The sequence below is a fragment of the Nothobranchius furzeri genome, chromosome 12 (assembly GCF_043380555.1).
Source record: "Nothobranchius furzeri strain GRZ-AD chromosome 12, NfurGRZ-RIMD1, whole genome shotgun sequence".
In the NCBI taxonomy this organism is placed as follows: domain Eukaryota; kingdom Metazoa; phylum Chordata; class Actinopteri; order Cyprinodontiformes; family Nothobranchiidae; genus Nothobranchius; species Nothobranchius furzeri.
The window spans coordinates 1,956,402-1,975,881 of NC_091752.1; the positions used below are offsets into that span (position 1 = coordinate 1,956,402).

Below are 19,480 nucleotides of genomic sequence, written 5' to 3' on the forward strand. Positions count from 1 at the left end.
TGTGTGTCTCTGTGTTGCCCTGCGATGGACTGGCTCTCTGTCCAGGGTGTACCCCGCCTGATTGCCCGTTGACCGCTGGAGATAGGCACCAGCACATTTAACATTCATGCTGTAAAACTAGCCCATCCGCCCAAAAGTTGTAATTGACCTTCAGTTGAAGGACAGTCTGACCTTTAATTTCTAAAAACGTAAAAACAGTCAGAATTAACTAAAAGAAGAGACGAGTGGTTCACAAACTATGGCATTTATTTCAAACAGAGGCTTCTGCTTTGCTTACATTTTTACAATAAATTACACAATGACCATCATCAGATCAGCCTAATAAATACTATTGAGCATTTTTCCAATAAGCTCCTTACTTTATCTATGATGCGTACGGTTTTCCATGTCGGAAAACCGTCACATCCAGCACCACCATTCGACTCCAACAAGCAAAAACTACAGAAAAACAAAAAGTAAAATAATCTAAAGCCAACAGGAATTTAAAGGGGGCGGGGCAAAGAAAAACTATGGGCCAGGGTAGAAGACAACATAAAGGAACTGAGAAAAAACGCTGTAACCCTCAGGTTTTCCACATGAAACTAGTTAAAACTGTCTGTACAGAAAAGTACACGTTATTAACAGTGCAAGATATTAAATAGCTCGACTCAAAACACTTCTCAATATACAAATGTATAACAAAAGCATACAATTACATACATGTGCTGAACAAAATGTAACTTTGGGTTTTTATACAGTAGTGGGGTCTATACAAGGAAAAACACCTTTAGAAATGTTTACACGTATGCTATTTTATGATATAAATGCACATTTACAATAGCTCTACCTTTATTCTCGTCATAGCACGGGTAAGACGGGGATGAGTGTGAGAAGCGGGCGTTTTCGTTGAGATCATGAGTAAACTCAGGAAACGTCACCTCCAACGCGTATGTGGCTCTTCTTTTTTTAATGCAGCAAAAATATAAATAATATAAAACTCGAGTTTTTGGAACACTGCAAATGTGGGATTCTGCTTCTACAGAGTCAACTCGTGTTGATCCAGCTACAGACATCACACCTTCAGTGAAGATGACTGGACGTGGGGGGGCGGGGGTTAAAACCAGAACAAAAAAGTTTTTCTAAAAAAACAGAAAAGGCAGATGAACCTCAGCTTTCATCATTGCACATTTGATTCTGCCGAAACTGGCAGTAACACAGAGGCCGGGTGAGTATTCAGTAGTAGATTACAGGTGATCCATTAGAGTTGTTTTTAAATAATACCATAATCTGTGGCTTCCTGTCAGACATAGCCCTTCGCTGCTCGCTCCTCCTACAGCATTCTTCAGGGGACACATTATTCCAGACGGCCCTTTGAGCTGAGAGCAGGATCAGAAACGGGTAAAAGTGCTGTCCCTTCTCAAAGTGCCCCCGCAGAGAAGAACAAAAGGCACTACAGTATCATTCCATGTTCATCCGCTGAGGTTACTGGAGGACCAGACGGTCCGAAACCCCACCTACGACCTTCACGGGACTACACGCCCGTGAAGAGCGAGCACTTCGGCTTTGACCGCATGAAGGCTTCTTTAATGACAGAAACGTAGCAAAGGTCGTCTACGCCCTTGATGCCATCGAGGCGGCGCTCCTCGGACATTCCCACGGTAACACGGCAAGACTGAGCCACGCTGAGCTGGAGAACAGGTAAACAGAAGGGGGTCCTTACCGGTACGACTTCATCAATCGGAAATGGTTATTGCTCGCAAAAACGACGCTTGGAAATGTTCGATTAAGAAGAGCAAAAAAAAATAAAATAAAATCTGGAGAATTTTGTCTTTGTTTTGTGACAAACTTCACACCCTTTGTAAAAGTGCACTTTAGTGCCGATAGCTTGCCAAGGAAACAGTTGTCAGTAGAAAATAGTGCTTGATTTGGTGTTACAGTCTCTCGTCTGGCTTTTGTGCCCCAGCAGTTACAGTATGTGGGCGGGCTCGTCTGTCCGTCCAGCTGAAAGGGAATGAAGCCGGTGACCCGCAGACCTCAGGGCGCCGGTTAAGTGCTCGGTGCGGTTGCTCCGCGCGGCGCCGTCGTGTCACCTGCACTCTACGGACACCCCGGAGTTCTGAGACGAGGAGGATGAGGACGATACCGGAGGGTTGGCGAGCGTCAGCATGACTGCTGCTGTTAGCGAGCTCGAGGACGGAGACGAGGACGAGGAGGAGGACGAGGCCACCACTGTGCCTGTAGAACGGGAACAAGGGTTGGTGTTAGTCATAAGAAAAGTTTCACGTTAGAGGAAAACGTCCACATCCTGGTGATCGAGCTAAAGGAGGCGAGGAGCGGACTCACTTTCACGCTCCTTCTTCTTCATGCGTTTTCGCCGCCTGTCGATGGAGGCCACCTCAGACTTGAGGGAGAGGTAGTGATTCCTGATGTCCTGCAGTTTCTCCTGAAGAAATGAAATCCTCTCCAGACTGTTCATCTTCTCAAGATCAGCTGAGAGGAAACGAGGAAGTGGGTTAGAAATAAGATCTCAACAAATATAAACAGACAGAAAGCCACGTACACATCTGGAAACTCCACTTGTACACGCGTGGCGATCGTCCATGACTGTCCCTGTGGTGGCTGTGATCCGTGTCACAGTGCTTGTGGTACTTATGGCTGGAGGGAGGAGATCGGCCATGACACTTAGGCGACGTGGCAGCCTTCAGATCTGATGCGTTGTTCTTAGAGGCGGCCGACTTGGCGGCGCCCTCAACCACAGACTGGTCCTCACTGTCACTGCTGTTGGCTGGAGGGGAGAAAGCATCAACGTTAGCGTGGCATCAGGAAACGGGACAACACGGAACCGGGAGTCTCAGAAAGCCTCAGGAGGTTGGAGTTCTACCTGCTTTCCTATTCTTTTTGGGAGGCACTCCGAGGCTCTTGCGGTTTGGCTTGTGTTTCTTCGAGGCTCCGCCGGCCTGTAATTCCTTCTGCCGCTTCTGACTCGCAGACGCTAGAAAGAAAAACGAGTAAATGGTCAGACGGTGAAACGAGAAGCTGAAGGAATGAATGACGGACGCGCTGGTACCTTTGGACTTCTGCTCGCTGTCCTGTTGGCTGCTGCTGCTCAGCTCTAAGCTGCAGCTGCTGCTGCTGTTGCAGGACAGGCTGACGTCGTAAACCTTAGAGAGGGAACCCGCCCCCTCGTCCTGCGGGAGCTCCTGCAGCTCTCCACCCAGACTCTCCACTTCCACAGTGCTGCTGTCCGTTTCGCTGCGTCCGCCTTCCTCCTGAATGGGACCCGGAGGCAGGCTGTCAGAAACCGGCTCTGCAGGCAAGGCGGGGGGCGTGGCTGGAGGCGGGGAAGGTGGCTGGGTAGGACCGGAGTCCTCCACCACGCTGCCTCCTCCCGACGGAGACTCTGGCGTTGTCGGTGGAGTGTTGAGCACAGAGTTACTTCCACTGCTTGGGAATTCCTGGAGCTTATCGTTGTCCGTGTGCTCCTCTGAAGCTTCGTCCTCAGGTCTAGCGTCCTGTTCATCATCTGGCTCCTCTAGACATGGCGGCACTGGTGGGGGTGGAGAGTTGGCAGCTTCTGTGTCCGAGTCAGAGAACAACTCTTTGAGAGTCTTTTTGGGCCACTGGGCCTGGATACTGGACCACACATCCTTTTGTCCTTTAGGGCGAACAGAAGCTCGTTCCTCTGCGTTCCCAGACACTTTGGCCCTCTTTTCAGGAATCTCCCAAAATCCAGCTTGCCTTCCAGATTTCTCCTTCATCCCGTTGTACTTCTTAGAAGGGGAACCTTTGGTTTTTGGGCGGCTCCGCTCATTTTCCTCCACCTGCGACTCTGGCAGCGTTGCACTCTCATCATCTGAGCTGCTGCTGGACGGACCCCCCCTCTCCCCTTCAGGAGCAGCTCCCCTCTCCTCCAGCTTCCTGGGAGCAGCCCCTGGTAACCAGTCTGCACTCCTGGTCATCCTGGTCTTGGCTTTGGACAGAGCTTTTGGGATCCTCTCAGCTGCAAAATCGGACTTCCTCTTCCTGGTGCTGACCTCGCCCTCCACGTCTGCCGGCCCCCTGCGCTTCAACACCTCCGTAGCTTCTGCACCAACATCCTGGCACTTTGCTGAGACCGAGGACATCTTGGCCCTTTCTGCCAAGGCTTCCCAGGGCTCCATCGAGGGCGGCTCCAGTGGGACCTTTTTGATGTCGCTGTGGACGCTTGGCTGGTCCTCTTCATTATTCTCTCTCTCCTCTTCCTCGTGCTCACTCTCATCCGTGGTCCCATCGGTGGCTGAGACGAAGGAGACAAAACTTTCATTAGATCTCACAAGAAATCAGGAGTGATAATAAATCTAGATTGTGAGCTAATCCTAATCTGCTGTAATTTTGCACCCATTAAGATTAGGAGATTTGCTACCTTGCAGGCCATTGAGGATAGAAGTAATTTCTATAGACTTGACTGGAGACTGCTGAGTCCTTTTGTCCTCACCCTGGTCCGTCTTTGAGAAGACGTCCTGACTCAGGCCACATTTGGAGCGTGGGACTCGGTCAGAGGACGGGCCGAGGACGTCTCTGTCGCCGAGTCTGTCCAACCGGTCCCTCTCGGCTTTGTTCTGTCAGATTGTGACACAGTCAGTGTTTGGTTTCATGCTGGTAAAAAAGCAACGAGTGACCCATCCGCACGGCCGTACCTTTATCTTTTTGCGGTGCTTTATTTTTGGTACGTTCTTATTGGCGGGGCGAACGATCCTGTCAGCTTTGATCCACTCGTCATATCTAAACAAACATGAAAACCCAGCAGCAGAGACGAGAGAGATCTGAACATTCGGGTTATTGGAAGGAGTTGAGGACATTTTCTGACACCAGCCACCACACAGACACCTGACCCGTCTGAAACCAAAACGTTGCTGTGACACAAGAAGCCTCAACAGAAATCCGGTGTGTGTGTGTGTGTGTGAGAGAGAGAGAGGGGGGAAGCAGGATAAACCTTTACAATGAAGAAAAGAAACAATATACACACCAGCCACCACACAAAAGTATAACCAACAGAGCTCCGACGGTACCGAGGGAGCTACGAGGGTCGGGTGAGCGGAGATGAAACAACACACACAACAGAAATGATGCAGAGAACGTCCCGCTGACTTTAGAGAGTGCTAGAGGACCGCACAACAACAAAGAGACAATGAAATGCTGATTGCACTAAGTTGACCTCTGTGTCATGGTACCCTATAACACTCCTCTTAACACCGCACTAACCCTGACCCGCTGGGGAGGGGGGAGAGGGTTGAGAGGTAGAGGTGAGTGTAGCAGCACTTTGTTTGGCCATTCAAAGATCCAAAAGCTCCAGATCACGTTATGGGGTTTGAAATATTAACAAGAGGAATAAAATCACTTCCAGTCCCTGATTGGTTAAAGCGTAGCCTGTCTGCAGGTTTAGTAGAAAGACAGACATCTGGGGGACAGACAGACAGGGCGATTAAGTCGAATTGAGTGAGGAAGATCGGTTCTGTTCCTCCACTAGATGGCCCAGTGTTCTCCATAATCAGAGTAGCGACTATGGGACTGGATCAGGATGCGTTTGTTACAGCTGCAGGGACACCAGGAGGCGGTGATCCCTTAAGCTTAATCAATAATTAGGAATGTTTTTTTCTTCCTTTTTCAGGATGAATACAGGAGTTAGGTGATTTCTCCCCAGGTCCTGTCTTACCTGACGTTCCAGCCACAGTAGTGCACCAGGTAGAGCACCTCTCCCCCCTCCACGTCTGCCTCTTTCACAGTGGCCTCGTACGTCTTCAGATTGCGGCCTCGCCCATACCTCACCTGCACCTTCATCCCCGGGGGGTAACACTCAAACTCCTCCCCTTCCTCCCCCTCCTGACTGCTGTCATCCCTGTAAGAAAAACAGTTCAGCACTTCCTGGCCCTAAGCTGCTCCACGGCACAACACAAAGCCCCGCCCACACCCACCCAACTCCACTGCCTGCTGTAGAGAAGCCCCTGTTCTGACACCTGCTCCGCCCCATTACAGCCCTACAAACATGAACTTCCTGCGTTCATCTGGCCTTAACTCTAGTCCAGTGTCACTTGGGAGACAAACAACTGCATCGTTAACAAAGCACATGACGTATTTTAGCAAATGAAACAACATTTCATAACAAAACTCTACAATCATGGGAGATAACTCTACTTTAGGTTGGTCTAACCCTAAATCCACACACCATCCACTCATTCACACATGTACGCACACGGTGGGGAAACAAAGCAGCCACAAGGAGGAGCTAGTGGGAGAGAGTCAAAGCTGGAGGCAGGTGGGGTGGGGTGGGGTGGGGGTGTTCTGGTAGAGCAGTAAGAGTTTTTAGGAGCAGGGGACCACAGGAGCGAGTTAGCACAGCAACCACGTAGCAGCTAGCGCAGCGATCTGGAGCACCGAGCAAAAGTATTTGGATTTGATCTGAAGAGAAAAAACAAGCGGCTCAAAGCTCAGAACCCGTCTGAAACAGAAACCAAACACGTCAGCTGAAAGAAACCTCCTAAAGCCTGCAAACAAAACAAACCCCACATCAGAGAAACGCCACCAAACAAACGGTCAGAGAAAATATCTGGAAACTACTTTAGTTACATTACATCAGAAAAACCCTCCAGAGCTCAGGTGAAGATACATTTAATAAAAGCATCCCCAGTTGTTTAATTATGGCCGCTCACTAAACAGAGAAACAGTGAAAATGTAGCCCCGCCCACAAGATGGTTCTGTTTTTGGATTTTTATCACATCAGAAAACAAGTTTTAATCTCAGACAAAAACAACCTGAATTAATGCACAATAGTTTTTACACACAATTATTTCATTTATTAACAAATATCCAAACAGCCCGCTCCAGGTGAAAAAGGTCATTAACCCCGTTGGGTTCAGCACCAGCCACACCCAGATCTGTAGAATTCACCTGTCTGACAACAGGAAGTGGGACACTTGATCTCAAGAAGCAACATAAGGTGCCCCCTTCTGCAGGTCAGAGGTCACGATTCAACAAAAAGCAAGGAACAAAGAGGGGAAAATGGCACCAAGACCAAAACCTCTGCAGTCAAACATCCTGATGATGTCAGAGACATCAGCCAAGATTCTGTTGGCTGATGAGAGACGAGCAGAACCTTGAGTTCCAAACTAACCCATCACCATAGCAACAGTGGTGGTGGTGATCCGTTACTTCAGGACCTGGACCACTTGCCGTAACTGATGGCATCACGAATTACTTTCTCTAGCAGAACATCCTGAAGAATGTCTGACCTTTGACCTTGAACAGGCTGCTCATGCAGGAAAGCCCTCTAATGTGGCCGATTAACACAATTCATTTTCAAGCTGTTATTAAATTATTAAATGTTCTTAACTCGGGTTTTCTTTGTCTGAGACAGAAATATATTTGCTGATCAGAAATATTTGAGTGACCAAAAAATAAATAAACAATCATATTCACACACACACACACACACACACACACACACACACACACACACACACACACGCGCGCGCACACACACACACACACACACACACACACACACACACACACACACACACACGTACACACACACGCGCACACACACCTGTAAACATCAACGAGGTGGAGTTGCATCAAAAACAGAGCAGATCTGCACTCGCTACCACAGTCTGTCACAGAACAAGGAAGTCCAGCTTCCATTCTGGATGGTGACCAGCATGATCTCATGAGAAGAGCCCGTGGCTTCAAGAGAATGGGACACTCGGTCCAAAACTACGATCTCTACCCATTTTACACCACAGCTCCACAAACTCCATTCAGACCTGATCAGGAAGTCCAGATCAACAAAAATGTGGACAGGAAGCAAAAAAGGGGAAATGAAGCTAAACAACAAAATCAAACTGCCTTGAAGCAACGTTTCCTACTTCTCCTCTAAGGGAAAACTGCACATGAAGCTCTGTTTCACAGCTGAATGGTTAATGCCTCAGTGACGACATTCATACACATGGAACATTTAATAAAAGCCGAACAAAAGACCCCGTCCAAACAAGAAAAGAAAAAGTAGACAGAGAATCCAGACGTTGTGTGCAGTGGGAGGAGGAGGCTCACCGCGGTGAAACCGTCTCAGAGCAGAAACACGGGGGGCACAGCGTGACAGGTGAGGGGTAGCAGTCAGGCTCTGCTGCTCTGAGACGTCTCTGCCAGCTGATGGCGATCAAGCCAAGAAAAATGATGACAGCACAAAGGGGAGTGTGTGAGAGCGTAGTTAGAGAGGAGACATCTCCACTCGGGTTAGCAAGTACAGGTGGATTGTGGGTTTTAGTGTCATTAGGGTCAGATTGGATTGAATTCTTCGGGTCATTTTTACCTGAAGAAACTTTCTGTAACATTTATTAGCTGTAGACAGTTTTCTCATGCATTAGTCATGCACGAGGTTTGTGTTTGCATTAGGAGGAGTTTCATCTAACCACTGTGGACATCAGAGCCACCACCTACCCGGAGGTGTCCTTGTTCTCCTGCTCGTCCTCTCCCTCCTGTTTCACGTCAACGTTCCCGAGGCGCGAGGTGGACGAGCCCTCGTCTGCGTCTCCTTTCAAAAGATCTTCTTCTTGGTCGTCGTCGTCCCTTTCTTCTGTTTTTGATAGTTCAGGCTCCATTTTGTCAGGTTTTTCTTCCTACAGAGGAGAGACGGTTATAATACACCTGCTGCGCCAATCAGATGTGAATCAGAGTGATGAGTAAAGAGCACCTCGCAGACAACGGAAGGTGTGATGCAAACATCTCCATCCTCCTGGGCTTGTTGCTCTTCAGGGATGGAGCAGAGGGGAGCTGTTCCTGCTCCCTCTCCCTCACATTTCGCCTCCCCCTTGGTTCCCTGCTTCAAAGGCAGGTCCATCTTGAACGTGATGGCAGTGGAGGTGCAGTAATCCTCAAACCCATACAAATACCTGCAAGGAGACGAACTTCGTCAACATTTCTAACAAGATTCGCCAAGACGAGACAAAGAAAAGCAGCATCTTAGACTCATGGAGGAAGGACCAGCACTTACTTGCGGTAAGCGCATTTGACATTGTAGCCGGCGGCTGAGTTGAGTATGGGGATGCCCAGATCCTGGTAGACCTGCTTCCAAACGGCGCCACTTTCAATCTGCTCAGGAAAGATCAGTTCATCTCAAACTAATCAAGTGAGAACGGACCAAAGGTAAAGCAGCACTCACGTTGTCGAAGCCTCCCAATCTGTGAACCAGCCGGTAGAGTTTGAACAAGTTCAGGTTCCTGTAGCCGAGAACGGGCCGCTTGTTGATGGGCGTTCCTGGAGGACAGAAACATGGAGGATGGTGTGTTTCAGAAGCAGGAATTCATTTTAACCCAAATATCCGAGTGAGAGACAACGGAGGTAGAATGACCTTGACTTTTCAACAAACCACTGATCATAAGTTTAATAATGCTTTTATTTTGAAACAACAGCACAAAAACAAATACAAACCTTTCTACTGAACACAAAGTGATTTATTTTTAAACAGACTTTTTCAAACCTTTAAATGTAACCAATGAATAAAAATATATATCAATTCTGCATAAAAAATTCAAACAAACGCAGACCTGAACATCTTAACCAAACTGATTTTATGTAAAGGCTTAATGTGACCTCAAGCTGTAAACAGGCTCTAATATTGGTTCTGGTGTTTTAGTTACTTTAATATTATTCATTTAAAGCCTGAAATAATAAATAATAATGATGTAAAAATAACAAATATTTATTTTTAATGATAGAATTAATCAGTTTTATTTTATTATGTAGTTATAAAACAATAATAAAGAAATAAAATAGGGCCTAGCCACATAAAGATCCTCCACCAGAGGGCAGTAGGCAAGCACAGGACATGGACATGGCAGGTTTATGATGAAGGTACTAATCCTAATGCTCCATCTGGAAGTTTTGACTTGCTTTTAGCACCCCCAGTGTCCGTTTGTAGAACCAAAACCAAAACTTTTCTCCTCGCTCTGCGTTTGTGTTTCTAACTTCTTACTCTAACAGCTGAAACGTCTTCCAGTCTTCCTCAGTGTCTACAGAAGTGATTCATCACGAAATTAAACACATCAGCTGTGTTCATGATCTAAAACATATAGGAAACATGCTGGAAGCAGACTGCAGCACCAGCTATGTCGGCTCCATTTCTTCCCACCAGTGTGGCCCGCCACTCTGAAGTTACAAGTGGAATATTCTGGTCACGGGGGACAATCATTAACCCTGTAAAGGGTCATTTTAGCACATACTGGCTCAAGAAAATGATTTAAAAATGGGAAAAAGTTGCAAAGTATGGCTTTAAAGAGATACTAGCAGAAACCCGTCCTTTTCTCCTCCTCAGTTCTCTAGAGGTTAACTTGATGACATCAGTGAGTATGGTGGGGGTTAGGGTTAAAACCATCACAACAAAATGAGAGTAATCACAGATTTGACACATTGAGAGTTTAAAGGGGCATTATGGAAGTGTGACAGCCAAAACATGTGTAGAAATAATAAATGTCTTCTTCATACATTCTCCTGCAATGCCCTGGTCCTGTAGAATGAGCCCTGGCATTTTTACTGTGATTGCCTGTTTTTCTGTAAAATCACAGAAAAAGAGAGATGCTCGGGTCGAGCAGGCTGCTTCATGCGCGTTCACGCTCAGGCATCGCCCGTAGCATTTGCTATCCGTAGCTTTAGCAGCAGAGAGAGAGGCAGTGCCACTTTGTCGCTGTTCCTAACGCCTAGTGACAAAGCTAGCTACATTTCTGAGGACCCTTAGCTACTTTCTGTAGAACTTTCTTCTAGATATTTCCTGCTAATTAGCAACAAAATGGCCATTTTCACTCCGAACCGTTCTTTGAATGTTGTTTCAGCTGTCATCAAGGATATAAATGCTACAGATACAAAAGACGTCACTGGTGCTTTAGCCCGCCTAGCAAGACATCGGACTCTCATGCAGAAGACCTGGGTTTGATTCTGGTTGTGAACATAGTTTATTTAGAGTTTCTTTTTTACATTAATGGTATATTTTTTTACAGTAAGATGCCCAAATTTTTATTTGAGACTCGCCGAACGGCATTGAATTCACAGATAAAAAAGATGTGGGTTCAACTTTCATTTTGGAACAATTTTTCAAGCAAGGGAAGGGAATGATCTGAGCATGCAGGAGGACTGACCCGTCATAAACCTTTGTCGGCTGTGCTGAAGAGAAAGCTACAGAACCACATTATTTCATTAATTAGCTGCGTGTTCTCCTGTCCTCTGTCCTCCGGGCCACACACACACACACACACACACACACACACACACACACACACACACACACACACACACACACACACACACACACACACACACACACACACACACACACACACACACACACACACACACACACACACACACACACACACACACGGGACTGTGTCAGCTGTTATTTTCGTTAAGGAGTGTGCACGTACAGCATGCGCGCCTCGTGCACGAGCCTACTATTGAAGCTGCCGTTACGCTTTTGGCCTGAGGGGGCAGTCGCGAGCATAAAGATTCAAAACTCCGTAAAGTCCCTTTAAACATGCGGCACTCCCTTATCAGTAACTAGCGAAAACACTAGCTAGGTGTTGTTGCACGGACCTCTGTCCTCCATGAACTTGTAGAGCTGCTGGAGAAAGTTCTCCCTCTCCTCCGGGAATGGCTCCACCTCCTCCTGCAGGCAGGAAACAACAGATTAGCCAAGGAACGTTTTTACATGCAGGACGTGGATGCAGAAGCGTGGCCTCTACCTCCTCCTCTTCCCGACTTGTATCTTCTTCCTGCTCCTCTTCCTCATCTTCATCTTCATCCTCGCTGCTGGAGCTTTCCTCTTTCACCTCCGTCTTCCAGGAGCTGGGCACCACCTGATTCTGCTGGAACTCCACGGCCGCATCAAGCGCTTTCAAAAGCACACAAAATAAAACTTTAACAATAATATTCCTGCTGAAAATGTGCTTTAAATGGTAAAACTAAAACGTTACAGACCAAAATAAAATCTAGGATGCCGTTAGGAGACTCAGGGGAGTGTTTGCGGTGAAGCAGAGCAGCAGGAGCATTCAGCCACAGTGTCACAGGTGGGTTTGACTCGCAGCTAACCACCCTGCCAGATGCTCGTTTCACGCTTTTGTAAAGTCGAAAATATCACAGTTGTTGCGTCAACCACCTGAGATAACGCAGATCTGTTTTCTTGCAGTAATTACAAAAGAGTTCAAGCTCTGCAGCAGAAAAATGAGGGCAGAACGTAAAAAGCCTGGTGATGACTTCAAATAAAGATAGACTCCAGAGCGACAGCAGCGCTCGTTTCCGGAACAAAACACTTAAAACCTTGCTCTCTTCTGTCTGCATCACCACAACCCACTCCGAGCATTTTACTTTTTTCCTGCCAAGTGTGTCAAAACACAGACCAGCGCACAGATGCCTGGGACTGGGAATGCTCGCTGCACCAGTTCACGTAGAGCTGCTGCTTTAAACGTTACCTGGTTTCAGGACCGCATCGGCTTTAGGAGGACCATCACCTTTCATCTCACGGACGTCCTTCCGGAGCACCATGCAGCTGCAAAAGATGGCAACAGGAATGAAATATGAACAAAAAAGACAAAGACGGGACTGAGTGAAGGCTGTGAGGAGAAGGTGTTAGAAAAGACTTAGGAGCCGTGACAGAGTTCCCAGCCTCAGTTCTTTACAGCGTCTGGCTGATGGATGGATGAGTGCAGCGGCTCAAGGCTCGGCTGGTGTTTACTGTCGGATCTGGAGGCGGCCAAACAGACATGGAGGGAAGTTCTGAAGCAGAACATGCAGCCATAAAACCAGGAAGTTCACCCTCCTTCAGATCAGGTCTTTGTCAGGCCATAAATGATTCATGTTGTTGTGAAACAAACAAAAACTAAGTTCTTTAGGAGCGAAAACACAAATCTGGGGAGGAATTCTGCCTCATTTCCTTTCAGCTCTCTAAAGATCCCACCAGAACATTCCCACCAGTTTCAGGTCTGGAGATTTGGACCCCTTCAACACCTCCAGTCATTTAAGAGCATCTGTGTCTCTTCTCACCCAGTTTGGTTCAACCAGCTCACAGACAGATGGACTCACAGACTCTAGAAGAGGAGGAGTTCATGGTGGACTTGATGACCACAAGGAGCCCAAACCATCAGCCCTCCACCACCATGCTGATAGCTGGTAGCAGCTCTGTTCCAATAGGCCATTTGGTTCTTGATGCGGTGCATCGGGGTTCTCCAGAAGACTTGCTGAGCCCGGCAGACCATTGGGGTGGGGGTGCATGGATCGTTCTGCTACTGTCCGTAGCAGCCCGCTGGGTTTATAAAGTGCAGGGGGGAACCCTGGTGCATTATGGGTATACGGCTCTGCAGATGTTTTGTGGTTCGTGCTATGTTCTTCCCTTCCAAACAAGGACATGAACTTTCACCTTCAACCGGCTAACTGAGGCCAGCAGAGTCTACGATGGAGCTCTTGGCGTTTTTTATCTGCGGATCACACGCTCTCACCTCCAACTATCTAATCTATCTAATGAATCTAAATGTTTGAATAATCTTTGAAGAAAAACGAGATCCAGATCTAACCCCCCCCTACCCCACCTGCAAGCTCCAGCTTTTATAAAGGTGCTCAGCAGCAACCATTAACCTCCTAAATCCACTTGCCTTCATCACATGGTGTACGTAGCAAAATAATTCACTACAAAACTGCTGAAAAGGTGACCAGGTGTTTAACCCAGAAACCTCTAATATCAGCCTCTTAGAGCGGCGAGATGAAAAATCTACGCAAGTTAAATCAGCAAGATTCATCCCCTTAGCGACCGTCGCCGTCTGAGCAAAATGTCCCGTGAGAACCACAGAGATGTTTGAGAATAAACCTGAGTGGCTGGCTAGCTGACTGGCAGTACATTACACTGAATCAGAAGTTGCTGGTGAATATCACAGCTTGTTGGATTAAAAACACGGAAGCTGTTAAAAAGTCTCATCGCGAGGCTTCAGATTCATCTCCTGTCCGGTTTAATCCAGTCGCTCCACCCTTCATTTGACTATCAGTCACAGTGGGAGCAACTGAGATCCTCATCTGTGCCCCAGACAAGCTGGTTCCCAAAGTCAGAGACTCTCTTGGTCAGCTTGCTTCTCACACCAAACCTTCCGTCAGGAATCTTGGCGTGACCTTTGACCCAGCTCTCACCCTGGATTCTCATGTCAGTTCTCTTGTTGGCTCTTCCTTCTTCCATCTCAGGAACGTTGCTAAGCTGAGTCCCATTCTGTCCCGCTCTGAACTTGAGACAGTTCTCCACACCTTCATCTCCTCACGCTTAGACTACTGTAACTCTCTTTTCACGTGTCTGAGCAGAACCTCCCTGAACCGTCTACAGGTGGTTCAGAACGCCTGTGCTCGGCTTCTGACCAAGTCCTCCAAACACACCCACATCACCCCGCTTCTCCTCCAGCTTCACTGGCTGCCAGTCAACTTCAGGGTTCATTTCAAGATCCTGGTTCTGGTCTATAGGGCCTTACATGGACAAGCACCATCTTACATTGGTGATCTTCTTAGTCCCTACACCCCCAGCAGGTCCCTGAGGTCCAGTGATCAAAGCCTACTGGTTGTGCAGCACCAGGCTAAAGGTCAAAGGTGACAGGTCATCTGCTGCTGTGGCCCCCAGACTCTGGACCTCTCTCCCCCTGAGCCTGAGATCAGTGGACTCAGTGGTCTCCTTTAAAAAGCAGCTGAAGACTCACTTGTTCACGCTGGCTTTTGTATGACCTTCTTCACCTCTCTCTCTTTATTCTGCTCTCCCCACCTATTCCACCTTCCTCAGGATCCACTGGTTTCCCTCTTTCCTGTTCACTCTCTCTCTCTCTTTCTTAACATTTTTTCTTTTAAATCACAATTGCTTATTCTTGCTAATTTTAAATATATTTTAAAACATTTTCTAAGTGCTTTTTAATATTTTTACATTTTTTTATTTTTGTGAAGCGCCTCGTGATTTTTATCTTGAGAGGCGCTATAGAAATGATGTTTTCTTCTTCTTCAACTACATCTTTACCTTCAGATCAAGCAGGTGATCTCAGTGGATGTCTCAGCAAGAAAAAATAAAAATACCAAAAATAAAATGGCCAGGGCTAAACATAAAACACATTTTCTACATTTTAAAAATATTTTTCAATAATTATCGATATCGATCATTATAAAAAGACTTTTTATTGATATACTATTGTTCTATATCGCCCAGCCCTACTCTGTACTCAGAACAGAGAATAATACAGGCAATTCAAAAATCCTCCAAAATATTAAGATGTCCAAAATCATCCAAGACATTCTTGTGTGTTCTTCCTCAGGCTGACAGGTCAGAGCGATCTCCTCCGACCCCAGCAGCTCATTTTATGCCTAAGACTTCAGAATGAATCAAATACATCTGAGAGTGGAGCTTTACTTCACTCCTAAATGATAAGATGAGCTCTTTGTTTGTTTTACTGTGAACTAAACGACTTACTGATAGCAAACTAAAACCCTAATGATGCTGATGTGTGCACACTAAAGGGTTAAAAAGCTCACAGACATTATGAGCAGCTCTAATAATATCCATGATGTTTTGATCTGATAAAATGCTGCAGCTGCTGCTTTTATCTGGACAGGAAGGTCTTAGCCTGCTGAGTTCTACGCTTCGTTTGGGGTTTTTATATTTCAGCCATCTTTTAGGAACCATTAGGACCTCATTAGCTTAAAAACAACATTATTTTCGAATGATTACTCATCCAAATATTTTGCTGGATTAACATTTAAACTATTTTATTATTTAATAAACAAGATCAAACTTTTTCTGCTCCACAGCCCAAAAACGTCAGATGTCTCTCATAAAGACGCTGCTCGACAGCTTGACTCAGAGACGGAAGGAAAGTCCCATCTTTAAAAACAGAAGTCAGTGTTTGTTCCGTGTTGTTATTCATGACCTGGAAACCAGACCTGCTCCGGATCAGATTTCCTGCACAAGTAGCTGCAGTAACAGAACCAGGTAAGTAAACCAGCAACACGAGAACAAGCCACAAACAGATCAGCAGCAATAAGAACATTTCTTCTAGACTTACAATTTTCCATCTTTGAAGGAGCGGACGAAGATGTTGTCCTTCTTCACAGTCACGTCTTCGTGGCAGTCTGGGGAGATGACCTTAATGCACAACAAACAAAAAGTCAAAAGATCAAAGGGGGTATTCTGATGTCCATCAGAGCTCGGCCTGACTGCTCCAGGGCTCACACGTTAGCAAGTTTCATTTTGCTGCTCACACTGCCACACTCCACCCAAAAGCATGCTGTTGCAGCATTCTATCATCTGTTGCATGAGACATGTACCAGCGTATCACTCCACCCATCTGCCATAAGGGAACCGTGTAAACAATGAAACGCTACTGTGGAGCAGCCTTCCCCGGACCGCCACAGGGAGGCAGCAGCGAGCTCAGCAAACAAGCAAGCTAAGAACAACAAATGCAGGAGGCGGAGCTCTGCTGGGTACATTTAAAAGGACAGCTTTCTCCACCCTCTCCCATTCTCCCAGCTCCACTTGTAACTCTTTCACCAACAACAAAGGCTTGTCAGCATGCGCTAACGCTGACGGGATTTAGGCGCCGAGCTGGGAAGCTCAATAACACGACGAGTCAAGTTTCTCTGTGAGACATTCGGCCTGCAGAGGCGCAGCGCTAGAGCAGGAATAAGCTGGTTTACTGCAACATGCATGTTGCAACATTTCATGGCTGGTGGAAGCAATCACATAATCCTGCTGAGTGCTGAGGTTACATAAGCAGGCATTTTGATGAAATGGCACAACGCTGTGACTGTAGTGAGATCAGCAGCAGCAGCAGCGGCCTCTGGTTTCTGCAGCAAAAACAAAAAAAAACTCACCAGAGCAGGGTACCATGTCGTCTTCTTTCTGTCGCTGGTGGCAACCCCCTCCACGCAGACCACCTTGCCGAACAGATCTTCGTTCAGCCGCTGATCGCTCTCCTCCTCTTCACTGGAGGATGAAGACAACTCCTCCTCCTGACTGTGGGAGGAAAGGAAAATTTGATCAGCACACTGAATGACGTGAAAGGAGAATCGAGTGAATGGATGCTCATGAACACTACACAGTCACACATCAAGCGCAATACAACCACCACAAGAAATAAGTTAGAAGGTCAAACGTGCAGTCTGCAGTTTGGTCAGACTAAAAATATTCACATTTCTTCTCTTTAAAGTGACACGTAATGCTGACTAACACACAACACATGTCATCATCCACATGTCATCAACACCTCCAAATCATCCAGGCCTGCTCCTCGTTGTAGGACCGCTCCCTGTATCCAAACACACTGCCGAGGATGTTGACATTTGATTAAGTGCCCTAGACAAGGAAAGGGCTCAATTCAAAGACATGAAACAACGATCAAACCCAAACCGTCTACTCGGATTAAGATAAACAACGAGCGTGAGTCTCTTTCAGCCAATTCCTGCAAACCAAATCTCTCCTCCTTTTGCGGCCTCTTCAGACAGAAAACATCTCATTTGCACATCTTCATGTTTTGCAGTCTCCTCACTGTGCAGCACAGTGAAACACTGATGAGCCCACTCGTTAGGATCAGTGTACCAACGAGCTGACTCGCTGTCTTCTAGTCTTCCTGCTGCTCAGACGACCTGCAGGCTGCAGACAGACCCACGTCTCTGAGTGATCATGTAAGCAGCACCAGCAGGCAAACAGATCCTCGGTTCTCTTTTTATGCCTCGCTAGGATAGCTATGCGCACAACTCTGCACACACACACACACACACACACACACACACACACACACACACACACACACACACACACACACGCTAGGATAGCTATGCGCACAACTCTGCACACACACACACACACACACACACACACACACACACACACACACACGCTAGGATAGCTATGCACACAACTCTGCTCACACACACACACACACACACACACGCTAGGATAGCTATGCGCACAACTCTGCACACACACACACACACACACACACACACACACACACACACACACACGCTAGGATAGCTATGCGCACAACTCTGCACACACACACACACACACACACACACACACACACACACACACACACACACACACACACACGCTAGGATAGCTATGCGCACAACTCTGCACACACACACACACACACACACACACACACACACACACACACACACACACACACACACGCTAGGATAGCTATGCACACAACTCTGCTCACACACACACACACACACACACACGCTAGGATAGCTATGCGCACAACTCTGCACACACACACACACACACACACACACACACACACACACACACACACACACACACACACACACACACACACACGCTAGGATAGCTATGCACACAACTCTGCTCACACACACACACACACACACACACACACACACACACACACACACACACACACACACACACACACGCTAGGATAGCTATGCACACAACTCTGCTCACACACACACACACACACACACACACACACACACACACACACACACACACACACACACACACACACACACACACGCTAGGATAGCTATGCACACAACTCTGCTCACACACACACACACACACACACACACACACACACACACACACACACACACACACACACGCTAGGATAGCTATGCACACAACTCTGCTCACACACACACACACACACACACACACGCTAGGATAGCTATGCACACAACTCTGCTCACACACACACACACACACACACACACACACACACACACACACACACACACACACACACACACACACACACACACACACACGCTAGGATAGCTATGCGCACAACTCTGCACACACAAACACACATACACACGCTAGGATAGCTATGCGCACAACTCTGCTCACACACACACACACACACACGCTAGGATAGCTATGCACACAACTCTGCTCACACACACACACACACACGCTAGGATAGCTATGCACACAACTCTGCTCACACACACACACACACACACGCTAGGATAGCTATGCACACAACTCTGCTCACACACACACACACACACACACACACACACACACACACACACACACACACGCTAGGATAGCTATGCGCACAACTCTGCACACACAAACACACACACACACGCTAGGATAGCTATGCGCACAACTCTGCACACACACACACACACACACACACACACACACGCTAGGATAGCTATGCGCACAACTCTGCGTGCACACACACACACACACACACACACACGCTAGGATAGCTATGCGCACAACTCTGCACACACACAAACACACACACACACGCTAGGATAGCTATGCGCACAACTCTGCGTGCACACACACACACACACACACACACAAACACACACACACACACACACACACACACACACGCTAGGATAGCTATGCGCACAACTCTGCGTGCACACACACACACACACACACACACACGCTAGGATAGCTATGCGCACAACT

At 47.2% G+C, this 19,480-nt stretch overlaps 1 protein-coding gene across 3 annotated transcripts in view; it reads right to left on the reverse strand.

Moving 5' to 3' along the window:
* Positions 1-1,835: 1,835 nt before the first annotated feature.
* Positions 1,836-19,480, reverse strand: part of arid4b (AT-rich interaction domain 4B) — a 60,902-nt gene continuing 43,257 nt past the window's right edge. The window contains exons 8-24 of one of the 3 annotated variants that reach the window (XM_015943964.3): positions 16,879-17,020; positions 16,071-16,150; positions 12,471-12,547; positions 11,745-11,893; positions 11,596-11,668; positions 9,173-9,267; positions 9,005-9,102; positions 8,705-8,903; positions 8,452-8,630; positions 5,672-5,854; positions 4,656-4,740; positions 4,454-4,577; positions 3,047-4,255; positions 2,861-2,971; positions 2,540-2,764; positions 2,323-2,469; positions 1,836-2,214 (exon numbers count right to left, since the gene is read on the reverse strand). In XM_015943964.3, coding sequence (XP_015799450.3) covers positions 2,066-2,214; positions 2,323-2,469; positions 2,540-2,764; positions 2,861-2,971; positions 3,047-4,255; positions 4,454-4,577; positions 4,656-4,740; positions 5,672-5,854; positions 8,452-8,630; positions 8,705-8,903; positions 9,005-9,102; positions 9,173-9,267; positions 11,596-11,668; positions 11,745-11,893; positions 12,471-12,547; positions 16,071-16,150; positions 16,879-17,020 — 3,325 coding nt within the window. In that variant the 3' untranslated portion in view covers positions 1,836-2,065. Of the gene's footprint in view, positions 2,215-2,322; positions 2,470-2,539; positions 2,765-2,860; positions 2,972-3,046; positions 4,256-4,381; positions 4,578-4,655; positions 4,741-5,671; positions 5,855-8,451; positions 8,631-8,704; positions 8,904-9,004; positions 9,103-9,172; positions 9,268-11,595; positions 11,669-11,744; positions 11,894-12,470; positions 12,548-16,070; positions 16,151-16,878; positions 17,021-19,480 lie in introns of all 3 variants that reach the window. The other 2 variants (XM_015943963.3, XM_015943965.3) reach the window with 2 other exon arrangements.